We start from the raw sequence: 26,215 nt of genomic DNA on the forward strand, positions 1-26,215 counted from the left end.
GCCCACTGCCAGATACGGCAAACCTCGTAGTGGGTCCTACCGCCCGAGCGGAGCCGTACGGTGCCCACCGCCACAGCGGCAATGCACCAGCAGGGCAGACGGCCTGTTGCCCCACAGCACCATGCTGCAAGACTAAGTCCCCATGACTCCAGACCACGCCGCCCCACCAGCACAAAGCCACAGCAACAATGGCCGCCACACAGCACGTTGTTGTTGTTGGTGCTGTGTGGCGGCCATTGTTGCTGTGACTTTGTGCTGGTGGGGCAGCGCGCTCTGGAGTCATGGAGACTCAGTCTTGCAGCATGGGTGGTGTGGGGCAACAAGCCGTCTGCCCTGCTGGTGCATTGCCGCTGTGGCGGTGGGCACCGTACGGCTACGCTCGGGCGGTAGGACCCACTATGAGGTTTGGCGTATCTGGCAGTGGGCTTCATACCGTCAGATCAGAATGTTAAACTGAAAACCTCATATTCAGTTATATAAATTTTTGCCTAGCGGCTTTAGATCAACGTATGATTTTGGGATGTGCAGTTCATGCTCTTTGTTTTTTCTTTTTTGCAAAACTTAGTCTAGACAACCCTTTTATAAAGATATATTCACACCTAGCACCACAATGCAGCATCACTATAGGTTTACTGATGAAGCAATACAGGACCTGTTTGCCATGGACAACACCATCTCTATGCGGCAGGATCCATGGCAACCATGCCAGTCTGCTATTACCAGGGATGGCAGCTGCTGACTGGCCACATTATAACATGCACATGGAAAGCAGGTGTGATTTCTCCTAAAAACAGCACAACAACCTGACTACAGCACGTGTGTGATATTACAGCTCCACAACATCCCGGCCACACGGGCAACCAATCAGGTGACAGGTTACAAATTAGAAAAGGCATCTGAAAATGAAACGCTAGATTGTGATTGGCTGTCATGGACAGGCACTATTGCCTCACTTCACAAGCTTTCTATTTCTCCCCGCCACAAGTGTGCTCATACACAGGGCGTGCTGGCCTTCCCCTGCTGCAGAACGAAGGCCTCTATGCAGTGTGATAATGGTCCCTCCTCACCTTCATGGTGTACACCCGCTCTCCCTGCTCGTTCAGGTAATACTGCAGGAACATGTCTGCACGTACAGTCCAGCGTCCACACACCACGCTCCTCGCGCTCTTGTGGGTAAATGCTAGAGTGTATGGGCTCCTTCCAGGTGTGACGTCATTTCCGGGGGCGTGTCCTATCGGGAGGGGCGTGTTTTCAGTCACATCATGAAGGCGGCAAAGCAAAGCAGCATGATTCTAGGGTTGTGGCTAAATCCAAGTCGGCTAAAGGACCCGGTCCCTCTGCCGACTTGGATTTAGCCGGCTCAGTATAGAGAAAGCTAAATCCCAGTCGGCTATAGGCCCAGGTCCTTCTGTGCACTGGGATTTAGCTTTCTCACACTGAGTCGGCTATTTCCAAGTCGGCAGAGGGACCGGGTCCTTTAGTGACTTGGTTTTATCCTGCTCTATATAAGAATGCTAAATCCTAGTGCACAGAAGGCCCCTTATTGTATATAGATATAGATGAATCCTGTCATGTGATTTTTTTGAGCCGCAGACTAAATATGACATCTGATCACACATTTATTTATATGTGACAATTACACGCAAGAATTTTCCCCTTAATCCCAGTGTGTACAATATTCTGCGCCAATCTCATCTGCGTCCCGTTTTATTTTCTGGTGATCATTTTTGTAGATCACACGACCACATATTTTTTTCCATGCATGCACCTAGGAGTGTTTTAACCTTCGGGCGATTTTCTGTTTTTTAACGTTTTTTTTCCTTCCCATAACTTATTTTTCCATCCACATCGCCGTTGAGATCTTTTTTATTTTGGCGGGACGTTATTATTGATACCATTTTGGCGCGGATACCATGTTTTGATCACCTCTTATTTCATTTTATTGCAATGTTGCAGCGACAAAAAAAACGTAATTATGGCGCTTCGAGTTTACTTCTCGTTATGCCGTTTACCAATCAGATTATTTTATATTTTCATTGGTCAGACCTTTCTGAACACATCAATTCCCAATTTATTTATTTTTTTTTAATGGAGCAAAAGCGATATTTTTTTTTCCTTATATTTTTATGATATATGACGTAACTTGTAGATCACACAACCACAGATTTTTTTCCATGCATGCACCTAGGAGTGATTTAACTCTCCGGCGATTTTCATTTTTTTAATATTTTTTTTCCTGCCCATAACTTATTTTTCCATCCACATCGCCTTTGGGATTTTTTTTTATTTTGGCGGGACGTTCTTATTGATACCATTTTGGCACGAATACCATGTTTTGATCACCTCTTATTTTATTGCAATGTTGCGGCAACCAAAAAAAAGTCATTATGGCGTTTCGAGTTTTTTTCTCTTTGTGCCGTTTACTGATCAGATTATTTTACATTTTGATTGGTCAGACCTTTCTGAACACATCAATTCCAAATTTCCAATTTTTTTTTTTTTTTTTAAATGAAGCAAAAGTGATATTTTTAAAAAAAATATTTTTATTATATATGATGCAACTACATCATGCGTTGTGAAGGGGTCAATTCTATAACTATTGGCCAAATGGACCAGGTCCTTCTGCCGACTTGGATTTAGCCTGCTCTCTGTGAGAAAGCTAAATCCCGGTCGGCTAAAGGACCAGGTCCCTGTGAGTGTTTTAATACTAGATCTAGCAGACTGAAGGACCAGGTCCCTGTGAGTGTTTTAACACTAGATCTAGCAGGCTAAGGGACCAGGTCCTTCTGCCAACTTGGATTTAGCCTGCTCTCTGTGAGAAAGCTAAATCCCAGTTGGCTAAAGGACCAGGTCCCTGTGAGTGTTTTAATACTAGATCTAGTAGGTTAAAGGACCAGGTCCTTCTGCCAACTTGAATTTAGCCTGCTCTCTGTGAGAAAGCTAAATCCCGGTCGGCTAAAGGACCAGGTCCCTGTGAGTGTTTTAATACTAGATCTAGTAGGTTAAAGGACCAGGTCCTTCTGCCAACTTGAATTTAGCCTGCTCTCTGTGAGAAAGCTAAATCCCGGTCGGCTAAAGGACCAGGTCCCTGTGAGTGTGTGAGTGTTTTAATACTAGACCTAGCAGGCTAAAGGACCAGGTCCTTCTTTCAACTTGGATTTATCCTGGTCTCTGTGAGAAAACTAAATCCCAGTTGGCTAAAGGACCAGGTGCCTGTGAGTGTTTTAATATTATAGGAGGCTAAAGGACCAGGTCCTTCTGCCAGCTTGAATTTAGCCTGCTCTCTGTGAGAAAGCTAAATCCCATTCGGCTAAGGCCTCTTTTTCACTTCCTTTTCTTGCAATCCGTCGCAATCCGTCATTTTGGGCAAAAACGGATCCTGCAAATGTTCTCGCAGGATGCGTTTTTTTTACCATAAACTTGTATTAGCGACGGATCGCCACACGTCGCGTCCATCGTGCTACGGATCCGTCGTGTTTTGGCGGACCGTCGTCACAAAAAAATGTTCAACGTAACGTGTTTTTGTACATCGCGTCCGCCATTTTCGACCGCGCATGCGCGGCCGAAACTCCGCCCCCTCCTCCCCAGACTGCAGAATGGGCAGCGGATGCGTCGAAAAACTGCATCTGCTGCCCACGTCGTGCAAAACTTTCACAACGTCTGTCGGTACGTCGGCGCGACGCATTGCGATGAAAGATGATCTACTAGATCTAGCAGGCTAAAGGACCAGGTCCTTCTGCCAACTTGAATTTAGCCTGCTCACTGTGAGAAAGCTAAATCCAAGTGGGATAAAGGACCAGGTCCCTTGAAGTGGTTTAATACCAGACTTAGGCTAGGGTCACATTGCGTTATGTGACCGCGATTAACGGACTATGTTACACCGCGGCATAACGCGGTGTAACGTAGTCCGTTAACGCCACCATAGCCTGTAATGGCGAACGCATCGCTAGCGCACGCCCACATTGGGCGTGCGCTAGCGATGTGCCGTCATTTGAGTGATGGACCGCGAACACTGCTTGCAGCGTTCGCGGTCCGTTCCTCGCTAGCGCAGATCGGGGATCTGCGCTAGCGGGATCGGCTAATGCGATCCCTTTTGGGACATTGTGTTAGCGCAGTCCATAGCGCTATGCGCTAAACGGACTGCCCTAACGCAATGTGACCCTAGCCTTAGTAAGCTAAAACACCAGGTCCTTCTGCCCACTTAGATTTAGCTTGCTGTGTGTAACAAATTCTAGTGGGCAACGCAGTCCAACAGTGATTCACCATCTGATGCACTGTAATGATTCCACTGGTTCACTGTCGGACTTCCGTACTGTAGTGCTCCTGTGTCACGCAGGGGCCAGTCTGGCAATCCAACCTACTACAATGTTTCCGCCTGGTTATGCATATTGCCGGTCACTGTGCTCCTTGAGTTCACCTCAAGTGACAGTTGACAGCTCAGAGGGTTCTGTGATAACCGCAAACTGTAATCTCCAGTGACCTCACAGGTGGTGGCTTCCATGCCACCCTTAGGCCGGGGTCACACTCGGCGTAAGACAATACGGTCCGTAATTTACGGCCGTAATACGCAGAAAAGTCCCCAAAATAGTGGTCCGTATCTCCTCCGTAGGTAGGGTGTGTCAGCGTATTTTGCGCATGGCATCCTCCGTATGTAATCCGTATGGCATCCGTACTGCGAGATTTTCTCGCAGGCTTGCAAAACCGACCTACGGACATACAATGGATCCATGTGCTCAAAAAATCGTAACAACATATATACTGTCTATCTATCTATCTATCTATCTATATATATATATATGTCAGTAGACACATATATGTATATATATTAATATTTCATCCAGCGCGAGATAGCAAAAGCCGGCAATTGAATTATCGGCTTTAAAGCTATCTCCTTCCTAAGCCCGACATGATATGAGACATGGTTTACATACAATGAATGAACAAAACGCACCAACCCATTTCCTCAGGTTACCAATGGGCCACATTCCAAGCTCAATATAAACATATTGACCATAAGGTAATAAACCCTAGTCACGAAGTGTATACTTTAAGACAAAATCTTTATTTAACATACATAAAACAACATATAAATATTAAAACAGTGCCTCACAATCAGATGAAATACTACACCAAGGTGAACAGCGAACATCACAGGTATATAATCTTAAGTGTATTTTATAGTTACCTAGAAATCATCGGATAGATATTTCCTATTTCATATCTCCGCCAGAGTAGTAAAGCCAGTGACTGAGGGCAGATAGTCCATGGTTATTGGCCCCCTCCCTGGCTAAAAACATCTGCCCCCAGAAAAGGCACATCTGGAAGATGCGCCTATTCTGGCACTTGGCAACTCTCTTCCCATTCCCGTGTAGCAGTGGGATATGGGGTAATGAAGGGTTAATGTCACCTTGCTATTGTAAGGTGACATTAAGCCAGATTAATAATGGAGAGGCGTCAATTATGACACCTATCCATTATTAATCCAATTGTATGAAATGGTTAAAAACACACACACACATTATTACAAAGTCTTTTAATGAAATACAAACATAGGTTGTTGGAATATTTTATTATCCTGGTAATCCACCTGAAGACCCTCGCTCTGTAACAAAGGAAAAATAAAAAAACAACAATATCTCATACCTTCCGATGATCTGTCACGTCCCACGATGTAAATCCATCTGAAGGGGTTAAAATATTTTACAGGCAGGAGCTCTGCTATAATGCAGCTGTGCTCCTGCCTGTAAAACCCCAGCGAATGAATGGAAAGTAGGTCAATGACCTGTAGTTACCTTCATTCGCGGTGATGCGCCCTCTGCTGGTTGTCCTCATATGACCTCGAGGCTGGGAGAATATTCTGAAAAGTTCCCACGCTCGAGGTCATATGAGGACAACCAGCAGAAGTGTCTATCAGCCATAAGCCGGCGTCACACTCAGCGTAAGACAATACGGTCCGTATATTATGGCCGTAATACGCTGAAAAGTCCACAAAATAGTGGTCCATAGCTCCTCCGTAGGCAGGGTGTTTCAGCGTTTTTTGCGCATGCATCCTCCGTATGTAATCCGTATGGCATCTGTACTGCGTGTTTTCCTCGCAGGCTTGCAAAACCGACATACGGCTATACAAGGGATCCATGTTTAAAAAAAAACAAAAAACATATATACTGTCTATATATGTCTATATATATATATATATATATATATATATATATGTCAGTAGACACATACAGTATATGTATATATATTAATATTTCATACAGCGCGAGATAGCTTTAAAGCCGGTAATTCAATTACCGGCTTTTGCGATCTCCTTCCTAAACCCGACATGATATGAGACATGGTTTACATACAGTAAACCATCTCATATCCCAATTTTTTTGCATATTCCACACTACTGTTAGTAGTGTGTATATGCAAAATTTGGCCGTTCTAGCTATTAAATTAAAGGGTTAAATGGCGGAAAAAATTGGCGTGGGCTCCCGCGCAATTTTCTCCGCCAGAGTAGTAAAGCCAGTGACTGAGGGCAGACATTAATAGCCTGGAGAGGGTCCATGGTTATTGGCCCCCCCTGGCTAAAAACATCTGCCCCCAGCCACCCCAGAAAAGGCACATCTGGAAGATGTGCCTATTCTGGCACTTGGCCACTTTCTTCCCATTCCCGTGTAGTGGTGGGATATGGGGTAATGAAGGGTTAATGCCACCTTGCTATTGAAAGGTGACATTAAGCCAAATTAATAATGGAGAGGCATCAATTATGACACCTATCCATTATTAATCCAATACTAGTAAAGGGTTAAAAAAAACACACACATTATTAAAAATTATTTTATTGAAATAAAAACAAAGGTTGTTGTAATAATTTATTCTACGCTCAATCCTTCTGAAGACCCTCGCTCTGTAACAAAGTAAAAATAATAAACCAACAATATACATACCTTCCGAAGATCTGTAAGGTCCCACGATGTAAATCCATCTGAAAGCTCCCTGGCTCGAGTTCATATGAGGGCGCCCTCTGCTGGTTGTCCTCATATGAACTTGAGCCTGGGAGCTTTCTAGGAAAGTTCCCACGCTCCAGGAACAGCCAGCAGAGGGCGCCTCACCGCGAATGAAGGTAAATATAGGTCATTGACCTACTTTACCTTCATTCCCCGGGGTTTTGCAGGCAGGAGCAGCACTGCATTAGCAGAGCTCCTGACTGAAAAATGTTTTAACCCCTTCAGATGGATTTACATTGTGGGATGTTACAGATCTTCGGAAGGTATGTATATTGTTGGTTTATTATTTTTACTTTGTTACAGAGCGAGGGTCTTCAGATGGATTGAGCGTAGAATAAATTATTACAACAACCTTTGTTTTTATTTCAATAAAATAATTTTTAATAATGTGTTTTTTTTAACCCTTTACTAGTATTGGATTAATAATGGATAGGTGTCATAATTGACGCCTCTCCATTATTAATTTGGCTTAATGTCACCTTACAATAGCAAGGTGACATTAACCTTTCATTACCCCATATCCCACCGCTACACGGGAATGGGAAGAGAGTGGCCAAGTGCCAGAATAGGCGCATCTTCCAGATGTGCCTTTTCTGGGGTGGCTGGGGGCAGATGTTTTTAGCTGGGGGGGGGGCAATAACCATGGTCCCTCTCCAGGCTATTAATATCTGCCCTCAGTCACTGGCTTTCCCACTCTGGCGGAGAAAATTGCGTGGGGGCCCACGACAATTTTTTCCGCGATTTTACCCTTTAATTTAATAGATAGAGCCCCCAAATTTTACACCAATTTTACACTTCTTACATTACTAAAGAGGAATATGTAATAAAAGAAGAGATATGAGATGGTTTACTGTATGTAACCATGTCTCATATCATGTCGGGTTGGGGAAGGAGATAGGAAAAGCCGGCAATTGAATTACCGGCTTTTCTGCTATCTAGCGCTGCATGAAATATATATATATATTAATATATGTGTCTCACTGACATATATATATATATCCCTATACTATGTATAGACATTTATTTTAGCTATTCTATTCTAACCTGTCAGTGTGATTTAACTGTACACCGCACTGAATTGCCGGCTTTTCTATAGAACACCGCTGCGTCTTTCTCGCAAGACACACTGTTGGTCCGTGTGTAATCCGTATTTTTCTCGCCCCCATAGACTTTCATTGGCGATTTTTTTTTTTTTGCGCAATACGCTGACAAACACAGCATGCTGCGATTTTCTACGGCCGTAAAAGACCGTATAATACGGATCTATAAAATACAGCAGATAGGAGCTGGGCCATAGAGAATCATTGTACCGTGTGCAATCCGTATTTTCTACACCTCTCATACATCCGTAAAACTCGCTAGTGTGACGCCGGCCTAACTCTCGACTCTGCCCTGTCCATCAAACCGCACGTCCAAACTCTTGCCACCTCCAACTCAAACATATTGCCAGAATCCGTCCCTTCCTCTGCCCTCAATCTACTAAAACGCTTGCGCACGCCCTCATCATCTCTCGCCTCGACTACTGCAACACCCTCATCTGTGGCCTCCCTGCTAACTCTCTTGCACCACTCCAGTCTGTCCTCAACGCTGCTGCCCGGCTAATCCACCTCTCTCCTCCCCTCTGCAAATCCCTCCACTGGCTCCCAATTCCCCAACGAATCCAGTTCAAACTACTAACACTGACCTACAAAGCCATCCACAACCTGTCCCCTCCCTATATCTCTGCACTATTCTCCCAATATCTTCCCTCACGTAATCTTCGATCCTCCCAAGACCTCCTACTCTCCTCCACACTTATTCATTCCTCACACAACCGCCTCCAAGATTTCTCCCCAATATCCCCCATCCTCTGGAATTCAACACCTCAACACGTCTGATTAGCCACTAGTGCCACCACCCTCGGATCCTTCAGACAGAACCTGAAAACCCATCTCTTCAGGAAAGCCTACAGCCTGCAATAACCATTCTGCCGCCTCCCCACCACCAGAGCTGCTGCACCCCCGACCTTCTGTCTCTTACCCATTATCCCATAGAACATAAATCCACAAGGACAGGGTCCTCTCCCCTCTGTACCCGTCTGTCATTGTAAATTTGTTCACTGTAAATGATATCTATAACCCTGTATGTAATCCCTTTCTCATGTACAGCACCATGGAATTAATGATGCTATATAAATAATAATTAATTCCAGGCGGCCCAGAGGCAAAGACAAACTGTCCTCTGTGGGAGGTGTATGGTCTATGTCCTCCCTGCTATGCTCCAGTGATGCCCGTGAGCTACTTTGAGTGCCACCCTGTTGTGTTCACGACATGGTGAAGTGTTGTTTCACAGAACTACTCACCCGTGCGTGCTGCAGCTGAAACTCCAGTATTGCTTCTGCTCGCACAGCCTCTACAGCGTATGCAACTTTTGAGTTCCACCTTGTTGATATGTCGCATATGAGGCGCTGATCGAGAAGGTAGAAGTGAAGCTACAGCGCAGACCGTCGAGCAGCTGCAGGGTGTGAACGCCATAATCGTGCACAGACGACCTCTCACATATGGGTAATTTTTAAGAAAGATTTGCACCACTAAACTTGACACATGTGCCAGGCAAGGGATGTGGTCAAACCAGCTAGGCCTAGGAGGTGCTACCAGATTTCGCCCGTTATTGCACACCACCAGGCCTGGATTTAGGTCCAGCAGCACCAACCACTCATCAGTCTCGTTTATTCCTTGTCCACAGCTCTTGAGAAGTATGGAACTTGTCCCCCAAAATGATGAGTTTGAGAACAGCCTACTGTCTTTTCCCCCTGGCTGTGTTGAAGTTGCAGGTGCTAGTCTTACTGCTAGGTGATGGAGTAAGCGGAGTAGGCCACATGGGCAGAGCAATGTCCAACAATAGATGTAGGACATGCGCTAGAACGCCTTCCTCCTCTGTCCCAGCTGCCACATTTACCCAGTGTGCAGATAGGGAGATGTAACGTCCCTGCCCATACTTACTGGTCCACGTATCGGTAGTTATCTGGACCTTGCCACTGATGGCGTTGCACAGTGCACACCTGATTTTGGTTGCAACATGTGTGTGCTGGGCAGGGATGGCCAACTTGAAACATTAGTGGTGGATGGGAACCACGTACTTAGCAACAGCCACCACCATCATTTATTTAAAATGTTTTTTCTCTATCAGCTGGAATGGCAGTGTTTCAAAGGCCAGGAATTGGTAAACGCTGTTATTCAGGACCAGGGCCTGTGGGCGGGTAGAGGGGTATTTCCTCTTTCTCTATGGGGTTTGGGTGATGGAGAGATGAACACTTCAATGGGACAGGGTGGAGATGCTTGGTGACACTGCTGGTGGTGCTGTCACATCCTGTCTTTGCGGGTAGGCTGTTGTTCGTGAGCTGGATGAAGAGGTCAAGACCGCAGCAGAAGAGGGAGCAGGAGGAAAGCTCACATCTGTCATGTTAATTTTTAAGGTGTCTACTCTACTGCTGCTCGTACTTAGAACTCAGATGCAGGTGGTGCTCAGGTTAAGAAAATGTTAAAAAAAAAAAAAAAAAAAAAAAAAAAATCAGAAGAGACTGCTTCATGACTTTGGGCTGATACTGCTTGGCCGATTTGCAAAGGGGTGAGGACGGTGGTAGAAAGATGCCCACGGTCCTCAGGTGAAAACTGCGCTTTCAGCAGTGGACCCAGTGGAAGGAACTAGAGGCGCTCTCAGCCATCATAGATGAGGAGGGTGAGGTTTTATTGTCCTGTGATTTAGGTCTGATCCAGGGTTGTGAAGTCTCCAGGAGGTCTGAGGGAAACATTCCTTAATTGATGGAGCAAGACAAATACATGCGACACATTCATTCCAGCTGTGTCACAGGTCATCAGAATTTTGTAAACCATTAGTACAAAAAAATAAAAAAGTATGTAACTATTGCCTAACATTCCAGAGATACATTATTCCTCTGGAAAATATGTCACAGCCTGTCCCATCAGTGGTGGCAGCAGCACCCTCAGAGGAAGCCAGCTTATGTCTTTTACAGAATAAACAATTATGGATTTTAAAAAAACACCCAAGTGCGGGTCCGGTCAACTGGTGAGGACATCCCTACAGATAGTTTCCCCAATAACCTGCAATGTGTAAACTCAGCCTGATACAGATCCAACTCCTTACTCTCCACTAATGTCACCCCGCGCTTAAGAATTATAGAAATGAAAATTCAACTCATAGCTGTCAAACAATTTTATTACAAGTCAAATAGTTAGAAATAAAAGATATATAAATATATGCATAAATACAAATGAATAAGTTGTGTTTTAGAAATCAAAACAATAAATTAAACATTAAAAGACAGATTAATGATAAAAAAGCAAAACACATTTTGTACCAAAGTCCCCTGTGCTTTAGCTGCAAAAATGGTATTGTGGTGCTTAAAGGGAACCTGTCACCCCCAAAATCAAGCGTGAGCTAAGCCCACCAGCATCAGGGGCTTATCTACAGCATTCTGTAATGCATTCTGTAATGCTGTAGATAAGCCCCCGATGTATCCTGAACAAATGAGAAAAAGAGGTTATATCATACTCACCCAGGGACAGCACGGTCCTGTCCAATGGGCATCGCAGTCCGGTCCAGCACCTCCTATCTTCATCAAATGACGTCCTCTTCTTGTCTTCTCACTGCGGCTCCAGCACAAAGTACTGCAGTGCGCAGGCCTCTGACATTTCCCGGCGCCTGCGCACTGCAGCGTGAAGACAAGAAGAGAACGTCATCCTAACAAGATGTGAGGCCCCGGACCGCGACGCCCATCAGATCGGACTGCCTGCGTGAGTATATTATAACCTCTTTTTCTCATCTTTTAGGATACATCGGGGGCTTATCTACAGCAACAGGATTACAGAATGCTGTAGATAAGCCCCTGATGCTGGTTGGCTTAGCTCAACTTGAATTTTGGGGGGGGGCGGAGGGGAGGCGGAGCGACCCGACCGGGGGGGGGGGGGGGGGGGCGGAGGGGAGGCGGAGCGACCCGACCCGGGGGGCGGAGGGGAGGCGGAGCGACCCGACCCGGGGGTCGGGGAGGCGGGGGGCGGAGGGGAGGCGGAGCGACCCGACCCGGGGGGCGGAGGGGAGGCGGAGCGACCCGACCCGGGGGTCGGGGAGGCGGGGGGCGGAGGGGAGGCGGAGCGACCCGACCCGGGGGTCGGGGAGGCGGGGGGCGGAGGGGAGGCGGAGCGACCCGACCCGGGGGTCGGGGAGGCGGGGGGCGGAGGGGAGGCGGAGCGACCCGACCCGGGGGGCGGAGGGGAGGCGGAGCGACCCGACCCGGGGGTCGGGGAGGCGGGGGGCGGAGGGGAGGCGGAGCGACCCGACCCGGGGGTCGGGGAGGCGGGGGGCGGAGGGGAGGCGGAGCGACCCGACCCGGGGGTCGGGGAGGCGGGGGGCGGAGGGGAGGCGGAGCGACCCGACCCGGGGGTCGGGGAGGCGGGGGGCGGAGGGGAGGCGGAGCGACCCGACCCGGGGGTCGGGGAGGCGGGGGGCGGAGGGGAGGCGGAGCGACCCGACCCGGGGGTCGGGGAGGCGGGGGGCGGAGGGGAGGCGGAGCGACCCGACCCGGGGGTCGGGGAGGCGGGGGGCGGAGGGGAGGCGGAGCGACCCGACCCGGGGGTCGGGGAGGCGGGGGGCGGAGGGGAGGCGGAGCGACCCGACCCGGGGGTCGGGGAGGCGGGGGGCGGAGGGGAGGCGGAGCGACCCGACCCGGGGGTCGGGGAGGCGGGGGGCGGAGGGGAGGCGGAGCGACCCGACCCGGGGGTCGGGGAGGCGGGGGGCGGAGGGGAGGCGGAGCGACCCGACCCGGGGGTCGGGGAGGCGGGGGGCGGAGGGGAGGCGGAGCGACCCGACCCGGGGGTCGGGGAGGCGGGGGGCGGAGGGGAGGCGGAGCGACCCGACCCGGGGGTCGGGGAGGCGGGGGGCGGAGGGGAGGCGGAGCGACCCGACCCGGGGGTCGGGGAGGCGGGGGGCGGAGGGGAGGCGGAGCGACCCGACCCGGGGGTCGGGGAGGCGGGGGGCGGAGGGGAGGCGGAGCGACCCGGGGGCCGGGGAGGCGGAGCGACCCGGGGGCCGGGGAGGCGGAGCGACCCGGGGGCCGGGGAGGCGGAGCGACCCGGGGGCCGGGGAGGCGGAGCGACCCGGGGGCCGGGGAGGCGGGGGGCGGAGGGGAGGCGGAGCGACCCGACCCGGGGGTCGGGGAGGCGGGGGGCGGAGGGGAGGCGGAGCGACCCGACCCGGGGGTCGGGGAGGCGGGGGGCGGAGGGGAGGCGGAGCGACCCGGGGGCCGGGGAGGCGGAGCGACCCGGGGGCCGGGGAGGCGGAGCGACCCGGGGGCCGGGGAGGCGGAGCGACCCGGGGGCCGGGGAGGCGGAGCGACCCGGGGGCCGGGGAGGCGGAGCGACCCGGGGGCCGGGGAGGCGGAGCGACCCGGGGGCCGGGGAGGCGGAGCGACCCGGGGGCCGGGGAGGCGGAGCGACCCGGGGGCCGGGGAGGCGGAGCGACCCGGGGGCCGGGGAGGCGGAGCGACCCGGGGGCCGGGGAGGCGGAGCGACCCGGGGGCCGGGGAGGCGGAGCGACCCGGGGGCCGGGGAGGCGGAGCGACCCGGGGGCCGGGGAGGCGGAGCGACCCGGGGGCCGGGGAGGCGGAGCGACCCGGGGGCCGGGGAGGCGGAGCGACCCGGGGGCCGGGGAGGCGGAGCGACCCGGGGGCCGGGGAGGCGGAGCGACCCGGGGGCCGGGGAGGCGGAGCGACCCGGGGGCCGGGGAGGCGGAGCGACCCGGGGGCCGGGGAGGCGGAGCGACCCGGGGGCCGGGGAGGCGGAGCGACCCGGGGGCCGGGGAGGCGGAGCGACCCGGGGGCCGGGGAGGCGGAGCGACCCGGGGGCCGGGGAGGCGGAGCGACCCGGGGGCCGGGGAGGCGGAGCGACCCGGGGGCCGGGGAGGCGGAGCGACCCGGGGGCCGGGGAGGCGGAGCGACCCGGGGGCCGGGGAGGCGGAGCGACCCGGGGGCCGGGGAGGCGGAGCGACCCGGGGGCCGGGGAGGCGGAGCGACCCGGGGGCCGGGGAGGCGGAGCGACCCGGGGGCCGGGGAGGCGGAGCGACCCGACCCGGGGGCCGGGGAGGCGGAGCGACCCGACCCGGGGGCCGGGGAGGCGGAGCGACCCGACCCGGGGGCCGGGGAGGCGGAGCGACCCGACCCGGGGGCCGGGGAGGCGGAGCGACCCGACCCGGGGAGGCGGAGCGACCCGACCCGGGGAGGCGGAGCGACCCGACCCGGGGAGGCGGAGCGACCCGACCCGGGGAGGCGGAGCGACCCGACCCGGGGAGGCGGAGCGACCCGACCCGGGGAGGCGGAGCGACCCGACCCGGGGAGGCGGAGCGACCCGACCCGGGGAGGCGGAGCGACCCGACCCGGGGAGGCGGAGCGACCCGACCCGGGGAGGCGGAGCGACCCGACCCGGGGAGGCGGAGCGACCCGACCCGGGGAGGCGGAGCGACCCGACCCGGGGAGGCGGAGCGACCCGACCCGGGGAGGCGGAGCGACCCGACCCGGGGAGGCGGAGCGACCCGACCCGGGGAGGCGGAGCGACCCGACCCGGGGAGGCGGAGCGACCCGACCCGGGGAGGCGGAGCGACCCGACCCGGGGAGGCGGAGCGACCCGACCCGGGGAGGCGGAGCGACCCGACCCGGGGAGGCGGAGCGACCCGACCCGGGGAGGCGGAGCGACCCGACCCGGGGAGGCGGAGCGACCCGACCCGGGGAGGCGGAGCGACCCGACCCGGGGAGGCGGAGCGACCCGACCCGGGGAGGCGGAGCGACCCGACCCGGGGAGGCGGAGCGACCCGACCCGGGGAGGCGGAGCGACCCGACCCGGGGAGGCGGAGCGACCCGACCCGGGGAGGCGGAGCGACCCGACCCGGGGAGGCGGAGCGACCCGACCCGGGGAGGCGGAGCGACCCGACCCGGGGAGGCGGAGCGACCCGACCCGGGGAGGCGGAGCGACCCGACCCGGGGAGGCGGAGCGACCCGACCCGGGGAGGCGGAGCGACCCGACCCGGGGAGGCGGAGCGACCCGACCCGGGGAGGCGGAGCGACCCGACCCGGGGAGGCGGAGCGACCCGACCCGGGGAGGCGGAGCGACCCGACCCGGGGAGGCGGAGCGACCCGACCCGGGGAGGCGGAGCGACCCGACCCGGGGAGGCGGAGCGACCCGACCCGGGGAGGCGGAGCGACCCGACCCGGGGAGGCGGAGCGACCCGACCCGGGGGCCGGGGAGGCGGAGGGACATTTTGCTTTCTTGGGGGTTTTTTGTAGGAAATATACTCATCTATCTGACATTATCAGACACCCACAGTGCCATCACTTTGGGTCCTCGCATGGATTGTGGGGGCAGAAGCATTCCACTTGGTGAAGAGAAGTCCAGTGATGAAATGACATCTGCAGGGAGGTCACTGCTCTGGAGGACACAGGATGGGGAAAAGCCACAATACCTAGAATAAAACAGAAAAAATCATGCAGAAAACTCAAGTAGTGGCTGACACCAGTGGCCACCAGGCTAATACTGAACAGAATAGTGTGCGAGGAGAGAATAAAGCCCGGGATCTGGAGACATTATCACGCAGTTTTGCTCCCAGAGGTCATAGGTCAGTCATCATCCTGACGTCATGTGCTCCCAATAATATTAATGAGAAAGTTTTATGTTAAAAAAAAAAAAAAAAAAAAAACACACTACAGGACCGACTCACCATCAGGCAGAGATTCTCATGTTAAGTAATATCAATCCCTCAGATCTCCATCATCATTCATCCCGTCCCCTGTTCCCCCCTCACAGGTAGCACTATACTTCCCTACACACCCCCCACCGCAAGTGACATCACACACTGACCTGCACAGTATGTGACAACAGCCCCCCACACCATGCAGACCCATGCAAATAACATCAGCCCCAGTCAGCAGGTAGACCCCCCTGCACACAGATCCCCCACGCATGCAACATGACCCCCTTCCCAACAGAGACTCCAGCACACAGCCTCTCTTTCCCAGAGACCCCCAGCACGCTGCCCCCCTTCCCAACAGACACCCAGCCCCGCTCGCAAGGAACATGACCCCCTTCCAACAGAGACCCCCAGCATGCAGTCTCCCTTCCCCAGGCAGGCCCCTCCAGCACGCAGTCCCAGGCAAGCAACGTCACCCCCTTCCCCAGGCAGGCCCCTCCAGCACGCAGTCCCAGGCAAGCAATGTCACCCCCTTCCCCAGGCAGGCCCCTCCAGCGTGCAGTCCCATGCAAGCATCACCCCTGTCCCCAGGCAGGCCCCTCCAGCGTGCAGTCCTATGCAAGCATCACCCCTGTCCCCAGGCAGGCCCCTCCAGCGTGCAGTCCTATGCAAACATCACCCCCTTCTCCCCAGGCAGACCCCCTCCAGCATGCACATGCAGCCCCATGCAAGCAACATCACTCACTTCCCCCAAGGCAGACCCCCTCCAGTATGCACATGCAGCCCCATGCAAACATCACCACCCCTTCTCCCCAGGCAGACCCCCCTCCAGCATGCACATGCAGCCCCATGAAAGCATCACCCCCTTCTCTCCAGGCAGACCCCCCTCCACTATACACATGCAGCCCCATTCAAGCAACATTACCCCCTTCTCCCCAGGCAGACCCCCGTCCAGCATGCACATGCAGTCCCATGCACATGCAGCCCCACGCAAGCATCACCCCCTTTCTCCCCAGGCAGACCCCCCGTCCTGCATTCACATGCAGCCCCATGCAAACATCACCCCCTTCTCCCCAGGCAGACCCCCTCCAGCATGCACATGCAGCCCCATGCAAGCCCCCTCAAGCATGCACATGCAGCCCCACGCAAGCATCACCCCTTTCTCCCCAGGCAGACCCCCCCGTCCTGCATTCACATGCAGCCCCATGCAAACATCACCCCCTTCTCCCCAGGCAGACCCCCTCCAGCATGCACATGCAGCCCCATGCAAGCCCCCTCAAGCATGCACATGCAGCCCCACGCAAGCATCACCCCTTTCTCCCCAGGCAGACCCCCCGTTCTGCATTCACATGCAGCCCCATGCAAACATCACCCCCTTCTCCCCAGGCAGACCCCCTCCAGCATGCACATGCAGCCCCATGCAAGCCCCCTCAAGCATGCACATGCAGCCCCATGCAAGCAGCAACCCCTTCTCTCCAAGCAGACCCCCGCCCAGCATGCACATGCAGCCCCATGCACATGCAGCCCCATGCAAGCATCACTCCTTTCTCCCCAGGCAGACCCCCGTCCAGCATGCACATGCAGCCCCATGAAACATCACTCCTTTCTCCCCAGGCACTTACCTGATCTGTGACTATGGAGAACGACCCAAAACACTCCAAATCTTGCACAAAATCCTCGAAATCCCGCCATGACATCCACAGCTCCCTCCTGTCTGCTTTGCTCTATGGAGGAAGAGGCAAATCCTGCACAAAACACTCAAAATCCAAATCCTGCACGAAATCCCGCCATGACATCCACAGCTTCCTCATGTCTGCTCTGTCTGCTCTATGGAGGAAGAAGCTCCGCCCCTTCCGGTCACATGGGCACGACGTCAGCAGAGGTCCCTTAGCCCAGGGGTCCCCAACTCCAGTCCTCAAGGCCCACCAACATGTCATGTTTTCAGGATTTCCTTAGTCTTGCCCAGGTAATAATTGCATCACCTGTGCAATGCAAAGGAAATCCTGAAAACATGACCTGTTGGTGGGCCTTGAGGACTGGAGTTGGGGACCCCTGCCTTAGCCGACTTGGATTTAGCCTCTACCATGATTTTAGCTTGTGGACGCCATGCCACATGGAGGTTAGTGGTGTCAGGGTGAAAAAATGCTACTTGCGCTCTGGGGGGAGGCTCTGTGGTGGGCGACCTGCTTGTCTGTGTGGGGGGCACCGCTGCTGCTGTGGGGGACCCCCGTGGTGGGCTTTGTGGGGGGGGGGGCACCGCTGCTGCCGGCCGGCTATTGTGGGGGGGGGCCACCTCTGCTGCTGTGGGGGACACCTGTGGTGGGCTTTGTGGGGGGGCACCGCTGCTGCTGTGGGGGACCCCCGTGGTGGGCTTTGTGGGGGGGGGGGGGCACCGCTGCTGCCGGCCGGCTATTGTGGGGGGGGGCCACCTCTGCTGCTGTGGGGGACACCTGTGGTGGGCTTTGTGGGGGGGCACCGCTGCTGCTGTGGGGGACCCCCGTGGTGGGCTTTGTGGGGGGGCACCGCTGCTTCTGTGGGGGACCCCTGTGGTGGGCTCTGTGGCGGGGGACACCGCTGCTGCCGGCTGTTGTGGGGGACCCCCGTGGTGGGCTTTGGGGGGGCACCGCTGCTGCTGTGGGGGACCCCTGTGGTGGGCTTTGTGGGGGGGTCACCGCTCTTGTTGTGGGGGATCCCTGTGGTGGGCTTTTTGGGGGGGGCACCGCTGCTGCTGGCTGTTGTGGGGGACCCCCGTGGTGGGCTTTTTGAGGGGGCACCGCTGCTGCTGGCTGTTGTGGGGGACCCCCGTGGTGGGCTTTTTGAGGGGGCACCGCTGCTGCTGGCTGTTGTGGGGGACCCCCGTGGTGGGTTTTTTGGGGGGCACCGCTGCTGCTGGCTGTTGTGGGAGACCCCCATGGTGAGCTTTTTTGGGGGGGCACCGCTGCTGCTGGCTGTTGTGGGGAACCCCCGTGGTGGGCTTTTGGGGGGGCGCTGCTGCTGGATGTTGTGGGGGACCCCTGTGGTGGGCTTTTTGGGGGAGACCGCTGCTGCTGGCTGTTGTGGGGGACCCCTGTGGTGGGCTTTTGGGGGGACACCGCTGCTGCTGGCTGTTGTGGGGGACCGCTGTGGTGGGCTTTTTGGGTGGGCACCGCTGCTGCTGGCTGTTGTGGGGGACCCCCGTGGTGGGCTGTGGGGGACCCCCATGGTGGGCTTTCTGGGGGGGCACCGTTGCTGCTGTGGGGGACCCCTGTGATGGGCTTTTGGGGGGCACCGCTGCTGCTGTAAGGAACCCCTGTGGTGGGCTTTTTGGGGGGTGGCACCGCTGCTGTTGTGGGGGACCCCCGTGGTGGGCTTTTTGGGGGGGACCTGCTGCTGGCTATTGTGGGGAGACCCCTGTGGTGGGATGTTGTGGGGGGACCCCTGTGGTGAGATTTGGGGGGGGGCACCTACTGCTGCTGGCTGTTGTGGGGGGCACCTGCTGCTGCTGGCTATTGTGGTGGGACCCCTGTGGTGGGATTTTGGGGGGCACCTGCTGCTGCTGACTATTGTGGGGGACCCCTGTGGTTGGATTTTGGGGGGCACCTGCTGGCTGTTGTGGGGCGTCATATGGGGATTTACGCTTGTGGGAGGGAATGTCTGGTGGGCTGTGGGTTTATCCTGTGGGGTACGCTGGTTAATGTGAGGTGGAGGTTTCTGACTGGGGGAGCGAGGTTATACTGTGTGGCCTTCTGGTTGATGTGGGGAAGCTAATGCTTCATTGGGGTACACAAAAAAAAAATGGGTGTATGCTGCTTATGCTATGCAAACATTTTTTTAAGGTATTTCCTGTAGAGGAGGGTACACCACCAACTAGCACGAAGCTAATCCGTTTTAACTTAATGTCAGTAGGAGGAAGACCTGGGTCTGGACCGCCCAGCCCAGTTTAGGCCTTAGGTTTTGGGAGGTTTTTTTTATTAACGATTTTTCTTTTTCATTTTTTTTTTTCTTCCCAGATATGGCTTTTGAGGGCGACAGTGGAATTGTCACTCTAATCTCCCACCTAGAATTGTCACTACCATATCATCTGTGCTCTACGAGGCAAGGCCCTAACACATCAAGAGTGTTTGGGGTTCCCCGGAGGACCGTTCATGCCACGAATCGCCCTACCCTCTCGCCTCTCTGCGTCCAGGTTATTCCATGCCCATCTTCATCATCGCTCTGCGAAAAAGGATTTGTGATCTTAAGGACTGGTATATCCTATGAGGCAGTAAGGGGGCTACTTTAAAAAAAAAAAAAAAAAAAAAAAAAAAAACACAGAACAAATATGTCCTAGTTTTCCCCTGAGCAATGTGGACGTCTCCTGAGGAAACCTTCCTATTCATGCAGCCTCCACGTTTCCAGAGGCTCCTGTGACCTTGCTCTTAAAATATCCAGGCTTTGGTCTAGGCCTTCTCTGGTGGCCGGTCCACACCGCCAGCGCCCTGAACAATCATGCACGCCAACTTTCTAGTGCGTCCTACTCTGCGCCTATCAGTTTAAGAGTACTTCGCTTCTGCAACAGAGGACTAAAGTCTGCCTCCCAAGAGATCTGTTCAAATTTGGTTGTTTTGGAAATGTTCTGTCCAAAAAAAAAGACGGGACAACTCTCTGACCCACCAGGAAAAGACGAGACCTTCCTTTAGGCCAGCTCCCTCCTGGCATCCATGAACCCACTAGCACTGGTCTGCTAGGCCTGGATCTAGCAGACTCTCTTCGACATGATGGGGCATTCCCACCTTGGATGTTTCTCAGGATCGGCTGCCGTGTCCTTCACAATTCAAGGCCGGTATTATGATCTCTGGTCCGGGACACCGAAACCTCAGACACCGGAGGCAGGCCTGGGGGGGGGGGGGCTTCAGAGCCGCATACCCTACCGACAGTCCTGCCCGCATGCACCAACAGCATATTACATTTTTACAATACTTTAGAAATGCATAAAATGAAACAAGCAAAGGCATAAAGTTTTTCTATGCAAAAAAGGCAGTTTTATAAAATTTAAAATATTTCTATATCTAATGTTAAAATGATATTTATCCAGTATTTCTATAAGTAAAAGTCTGAGATTTCTGTGAGAAATGGTAATTGTTTACCTCTTAAACCAGTTCTGAATGTAAATAAAACATTGTTCTGATTATTTCTCCACATTGTATTTGTCTTTCATTTCATGCGTAGGGCAGGACAAGCCCATGTTGTATCTGTGTAAAGCTAGGTTCACATTGCGTTAATGGGTTAACGCTAACGGACTGCGTTGCACGGCAAAAATGTCGAAATTAACGCCGTGCAACGGGTCCGTTAGCGCACCCATTGACAGCAATTTTACTTTTAGCTGAAGCGCATCACTAGCGCATGCCATTTTCGGCACGCGCTAGCGATGTGCCGTTCTTTTGTGACGGACCTCGGACGCTGCTTGCAGCGTCCGAGGTGTGTCCGAGGCCCGTTCCTTGCTACCGCAGATCGGGGATCTGCACTAGCGGGGAGGGTGAACGCCGACCCTCTGGAAACATTCCGTTAGCGCAATCCGCTAGCGCTATGCGCTTAACGGATTGCACTAACGCAATGTGAACCTAGCGTAAGACATAAGGTGCTATAATAACAGCCTTGGGCTGGTTTCACACCAGCATTCGGCAGGGCTGCGGATGGCAGCCTTCTTCCTCCGTTAAGCCCCGCCCAATGCCGCACCTCTTCCTTCAGTTCCGCCTACGTCTGCATGCGTCCTGCATACCCTATCTTTAACATTGGGTACGCAGGCCAAGCGGATGCCGCTTCTTGCGTTGTTTTAACGCTGCGCCGACCGCAACAAAATGCAACATGTTGCGTTCGACGCAGTTCAGCGCATCGTCAAAACGACACGTGCCTGTGTACCCAATGTTAAAGATAGGGGATGCATGTAGGCGGAGCTGAAAGAGGTGTAGCAGTGGGTGGGGCTTAACGGAGGAAGAAGGCTGCCGAACGCTGGTGTGAAACAAGTCTTAGGTAAACCACTTTTGAAACAATGTTCACTTGTACAAGCATTTAACCCCTCAGTGACGGGGCCAATTTTTTTAAAATCTGACCAGTGTAACTTTATGTAGTAACTAGATGGCAGCCCGATTCTAAAGAATCGGGAGTCTAGAATCCATATATACTTTATTTATTCAAATGTAAGAATAATACAATTAATAAATAATAGTAAGAAAGAACAAAAAATGGCTGCACTTACCAGCTCTTGACAATTCTTGTAATTTAAGAAATTGCTGGGCAATAATGGACAATGTCCTTATGTGGCAAATAATAGAGCAATATACCCAATGTGGCAAAGAAGAGGTTAATAAACGGCAGTCTCTCAGTATAACAGTCAGTGAATAATAGGCAGTATATGGAGAAAACACCAAACAAAAGTTCAAAATTGGTGTGAAAATGTCACTGAACCACTTCACAACTAAATATATATAGTTTTGGTAAATGGTATTATCATTTTTTTGACGAAATTCGGCAGGAGCTTGAAGAGCAACGTCACTGGGCCCGCCTCCACGCAGTAGAAACTTGCTGTGAGGTAAAAATTCAAAAATCACACCTAAATGGTGGGCGGAGTGTGTCACAGTACGGCACGTTTCTGATTGGTCGCTCGCAGCAGGCGGCAACCAATCAGACACTGGACACTGTTGACGTCACTTAGCTCCGGACAGGAAGTTGGCACAAATTGCAGGAAGTAGTATTCTAGGCAATTATATATTAGATAACTCTGGAATGCTTCAACATATTCCATTGATTTTGAGGTTGTTTTTTTTCCTGACATATTAGACTTTGATAATGGTAAACTTGGGCTAATGATAAACGTGGGTTAATATGTTTTGCTTTATTTTGTAAAAATATCAAATTTTAAAAAATAGAAATTTTCAAATTTTGAATGATTTTCCCTTTAAGGCCGGAGTCACACTAGAGAGGAATACGGACGAGTGCTATGCGAGAAAAAAAAAATTGCATACCACTCGGACCAATGTTAATCTGTTGGGCAGCTCCCATCACTTTTTTTTTTTTTCACGGCCGTATTATATGTGCAAGTGAAATTGCACTATGCTGCGATTTGCACCGTATATCAGCCGAGAATCCCCAATGAAAGTCTGTTTATGCAAGAAAAACTCACACCACACGGACCATCAGTGTGACTTGCAAGAAATACGCAATGGTGTCCTTTTAAAGGCTTGCAATTCAGGTGCAGTGTACAGTAAAATCACACTGACAGCTTACAATATTTACAAATAGTTAATTTGTCGGCTTCTGTCAAATCATTGCAGGATAGGAGACATGGTTTACATACAGTAAACCATTGCAGAACTGTTAGATTTATATAGGTCAGTGACTAATACGGTTAGTAGTATGTGTGTGTAAAATTTGGGACCTGTATGTATTTAATAAAAATGTTTTCACTGAAAAAACTGGCGTGGGCTCCCACACAATTTTCTGTGCCACAGAGGGAAAGTCAGTGACTGAGGACATATTATAGCCTAGAGAGGGACCATGGTTATTGCCACCCCAGAAAAGGTGCATCTGTAAGATGCGCCAATTCTGGCACTCAGCCTCTGTTCTCACTGCCCTGTAGCGGTGGCATATGGGGTAATAAGGGGTTAATGTCACCTTTGTATTGTAAGGTGACAGTAGGCCAGCTTACTAATGGAGAGGTGCCTGATAGATGCCTCTCCATTACTAACCTGTGGGCTTGATGTTACTTGACAATAAAATGGTGACATCAACCCCACAAATCTGAGCCCCTCTGCTACAGGGCAAGTGGGAAGAGCGAGGCTAAGTACCAGAATTGGCAGATCTACAGGTCCTTCTCAAAAAATTAGCATATAGTGTTAAATTTCATTATTTACCATAATGTAATGATTACAATTAAACTTTCATATATTATAGATTCATTATCCACCAACTGAAATTTGTCACGTCTTTTATTGTTTTAATACTGATGATTTTGGCATACAACTCCTGATAACCCAAAAAACCTGTCTCAATAAATTAGCATATCAAGAAAAGGTTCTCTAAACGACCTAGTACCCTAATCTTCTGAATCAACTAATTAACTCTAAACACATGCAAAAGATACCTGAGGCTTTTATAAACTCCCTGCCTGGTTCATTACTCAAAACCCCCATCATGGGTAAGACTAGCGACCTGACAGATGTCAAGAAGGCCATCATTGACACCCTCAAGCAAGAGGGTAAGACCCAGAAAGAAATTTCTCAACAAATAGGCTGTTCCCAGAGTGCTGTATCAAGGCACCTCAATGGTAAGTCTGTTGGAAGGAAACAATGTGGCAGAAAACGCTGTACAACGAGAAGAGGAGACCGGACCCTGAGGAAGATTGTGGAGAAGGACCGATTCCAGACCTTGGGGAACCTGAGGAAGCAGTGGACTGAGTCTGGTGTGGAAACATCCAGAGCCACCGTGCACAGGCGTGTGCAGGAAATGGGCTACAGGTGCCGCATTCCCCAGGTAAAGCCACTTTTGAACCATAAACAGCGGCAGAGGCGCCTGACCTGGGCTACAGAGAAGCAGCACTGGACTGTTGCTAAGTGGTCCCAAGTACTTTTTTCTGATGAAAGCAAATTTTGCATGTCATGCGGAAATCAAGGTGCCAGAGTCTGGAGGAAGACTGGGGAGAAGGAAATGCCAAAATGCCTGAAGTCCAGTGTCAAGTACCCACAGTCAGTGATGGTGTGGGGTGCCATGTCAGCTGCTGGTGTTGGTCCACTGTGTTTCATCAAGGGCAGGGTCAATGCAGCTAGCTATCAGGAGATTTTGGAGCACTTCATGCTTCCATCGGCTGAAATGCTTTATGGAGATGAAGATTTCATTTTTCAGCACGACCTGGCACCTGCTCACAGTGCCAAAACCACTGGTAAATGGTTTACTGACCATGGTATTACTGTGCTCAATTGGCCTGCCAACTCTCCTGACCTGAACCCCATAGAGAATCTGTGGGATATTGTGAAGAGAAAGTTGAGAGACGCAAGACCCAACACTCTGGATGAGCTTAAGGCCGCTATTGAAGCATCCTGGGCCTCCATAACATCTCAGCAGTGTCACAGGCTGATTGCCTCCATGCCACGCCGCATTGAAGCAGTCATTTCTGCCAAAGGATTCCCGACCAAGTATTGAGTGCATAACTGAAAATTATTATTTGATGTTTTTTTTGTTTGTTATTAAAAAACACTTTTATTTGATTGGATGGGTGAAATATGCTAATTTATTGAGACAGGTTTTTTGGGTTATCAGGAGTTGTATGCCAAAATCATCAGTATTAAAACAATAAAAGACCTGACAAATTTCAGTTGGTGGATAATGAATCTATAATATATGAAAGTTTAATTGTAATCATTACATTATGGTAAATAATGAAATTTAACACTATATGCTAATTTTTTGAGAAGGACCTGTATAAGATGCGCCATTTCTGGGATGGCTGAGAGCTGATGGTTTTTAGCCTCTGGGGCTGCCAATATCCATGGCCTCTTCACAGACTATTAATATCAGCCTACAGCTTTTATAGGGGGACCCCATGTCAATATTTTGTGTCCCACTGTAAAATAGCCAGTAAAGGCTAAGCAAACAGCTGTGAGCTGATATTAATAGCCTGGGAACCTTTATGGTTATTGGCTCCTTTCCAGAATATTAACATCAGCTGTCAGCTTTCCCTCTGCTGGTTATGAAAATTATGCCGTGCTAGATATAGACACTGACATTCACAGCAGCGCGTCCGCCCCGATGCTCTTTTCTGACTCCTTTCTCAGGCCCCCAAAAAAGTGTTAACTAAGTACCCTTTATTTTCTTGCACTGTAGCCGTTCACTTACTACAGGGTATTCAATCATTGTTTCTGTCCCCCCCCCCCCCACATAAAGTACGACCACTATCTATATGCCTTTATATACAGCATTCTAGAATGCTGTGTATATATAGTAGGCCCACTGCCTGTATACCCTTATATACAGCATTTTATAAAGCACAACCACTATCTGTATGCCCTTAAGACTTGCCTAGCCCCATACAATGGGCTTTGCTAGTCTTAATCCGGGGCCTTCTCCTCTTCTATCACCGTCCTTCTTTCTTTGAGTCGATGACGCGTCCTATGTCATCCACACGGTGTCTTCCATCGTGCTCCTGTGCATCGCACTTCCTTCTGCCCGTTGCAGTACTTTGCTTTGTGCTCGGCAGAGAAGTGTTCCTGCACAGAAGCGTGATGAGGGAGGTTGTGTGGATGATGTAGAACACATCATCCACGGGAAGGACTGTGCCGGATGAAGACCAGCGCCAAACATAACACCGGACCGCCCCGTAGGTGAGTATAAGAAGTTATTTACATTATGCACATTGGCTTAGGGACATACCGTATATACTCGAGTAGAAGCCGACCACCCCCCCTAATTTTGCCACAAAAAACTGGGAAAACTTAATGACTCGAGTATAAGCCTTAGGGTGGAAAATGCAGCAGCTACTG

At 52.3% G+C, this 26,215-nt stretch overlaps 1 protein-coding gene and 1 long non-coding RNA gene across 2 annotated transcripts in view; one reads left to right on the top strand and one right to left on the bottom strand.

Moving 5' to 3' along the window:
- NOP10 (NOP10 ribonucleoprotein) overlaps positions 1–26,215 on the bottom strand; it is a 35,705-nt gene that overhangs the window by 3,309 nt on the left and 6,181 nt on the right. The window contains exon 2 of the mRNA XM_069760775.1: positions 1,068–1,162. Coding sequence (XP_069616876.1) covers positions 1,068–1,121 — 54 coding nt within the window. The 5' untranslated portion in view covers positions 1,122–1,162. The remainder of the gene's footprint in view (positions 1–1,067; positions 1,163–26,215) is intronic.
- Positions 17,576–20,882, top strand: LOC138672614 (uncharacterized). The gene is made up of 2 exons (XR_011319755.1): positions 17,576–17,844; positions 19,715–20,882. It is a non-coding gene; the product is annotated as an uncharacterized lncRNA (long non-coding RNA).

The sequence above is a fragment of the Ranitomeya imitator genome, chromosome 1 (assembly GCF_032444005.1).
Source record: "Ranitomeya imitator isolate aRanImi1 chromosome 1, aRanImi1.pri, whole genome shotgun sequence".
NCBI lineage: Eukaryota > Metazoa > Chordata > Amphibia > Anura > Dendrobatidae > Ranitomeya > Ranitomeya imitator.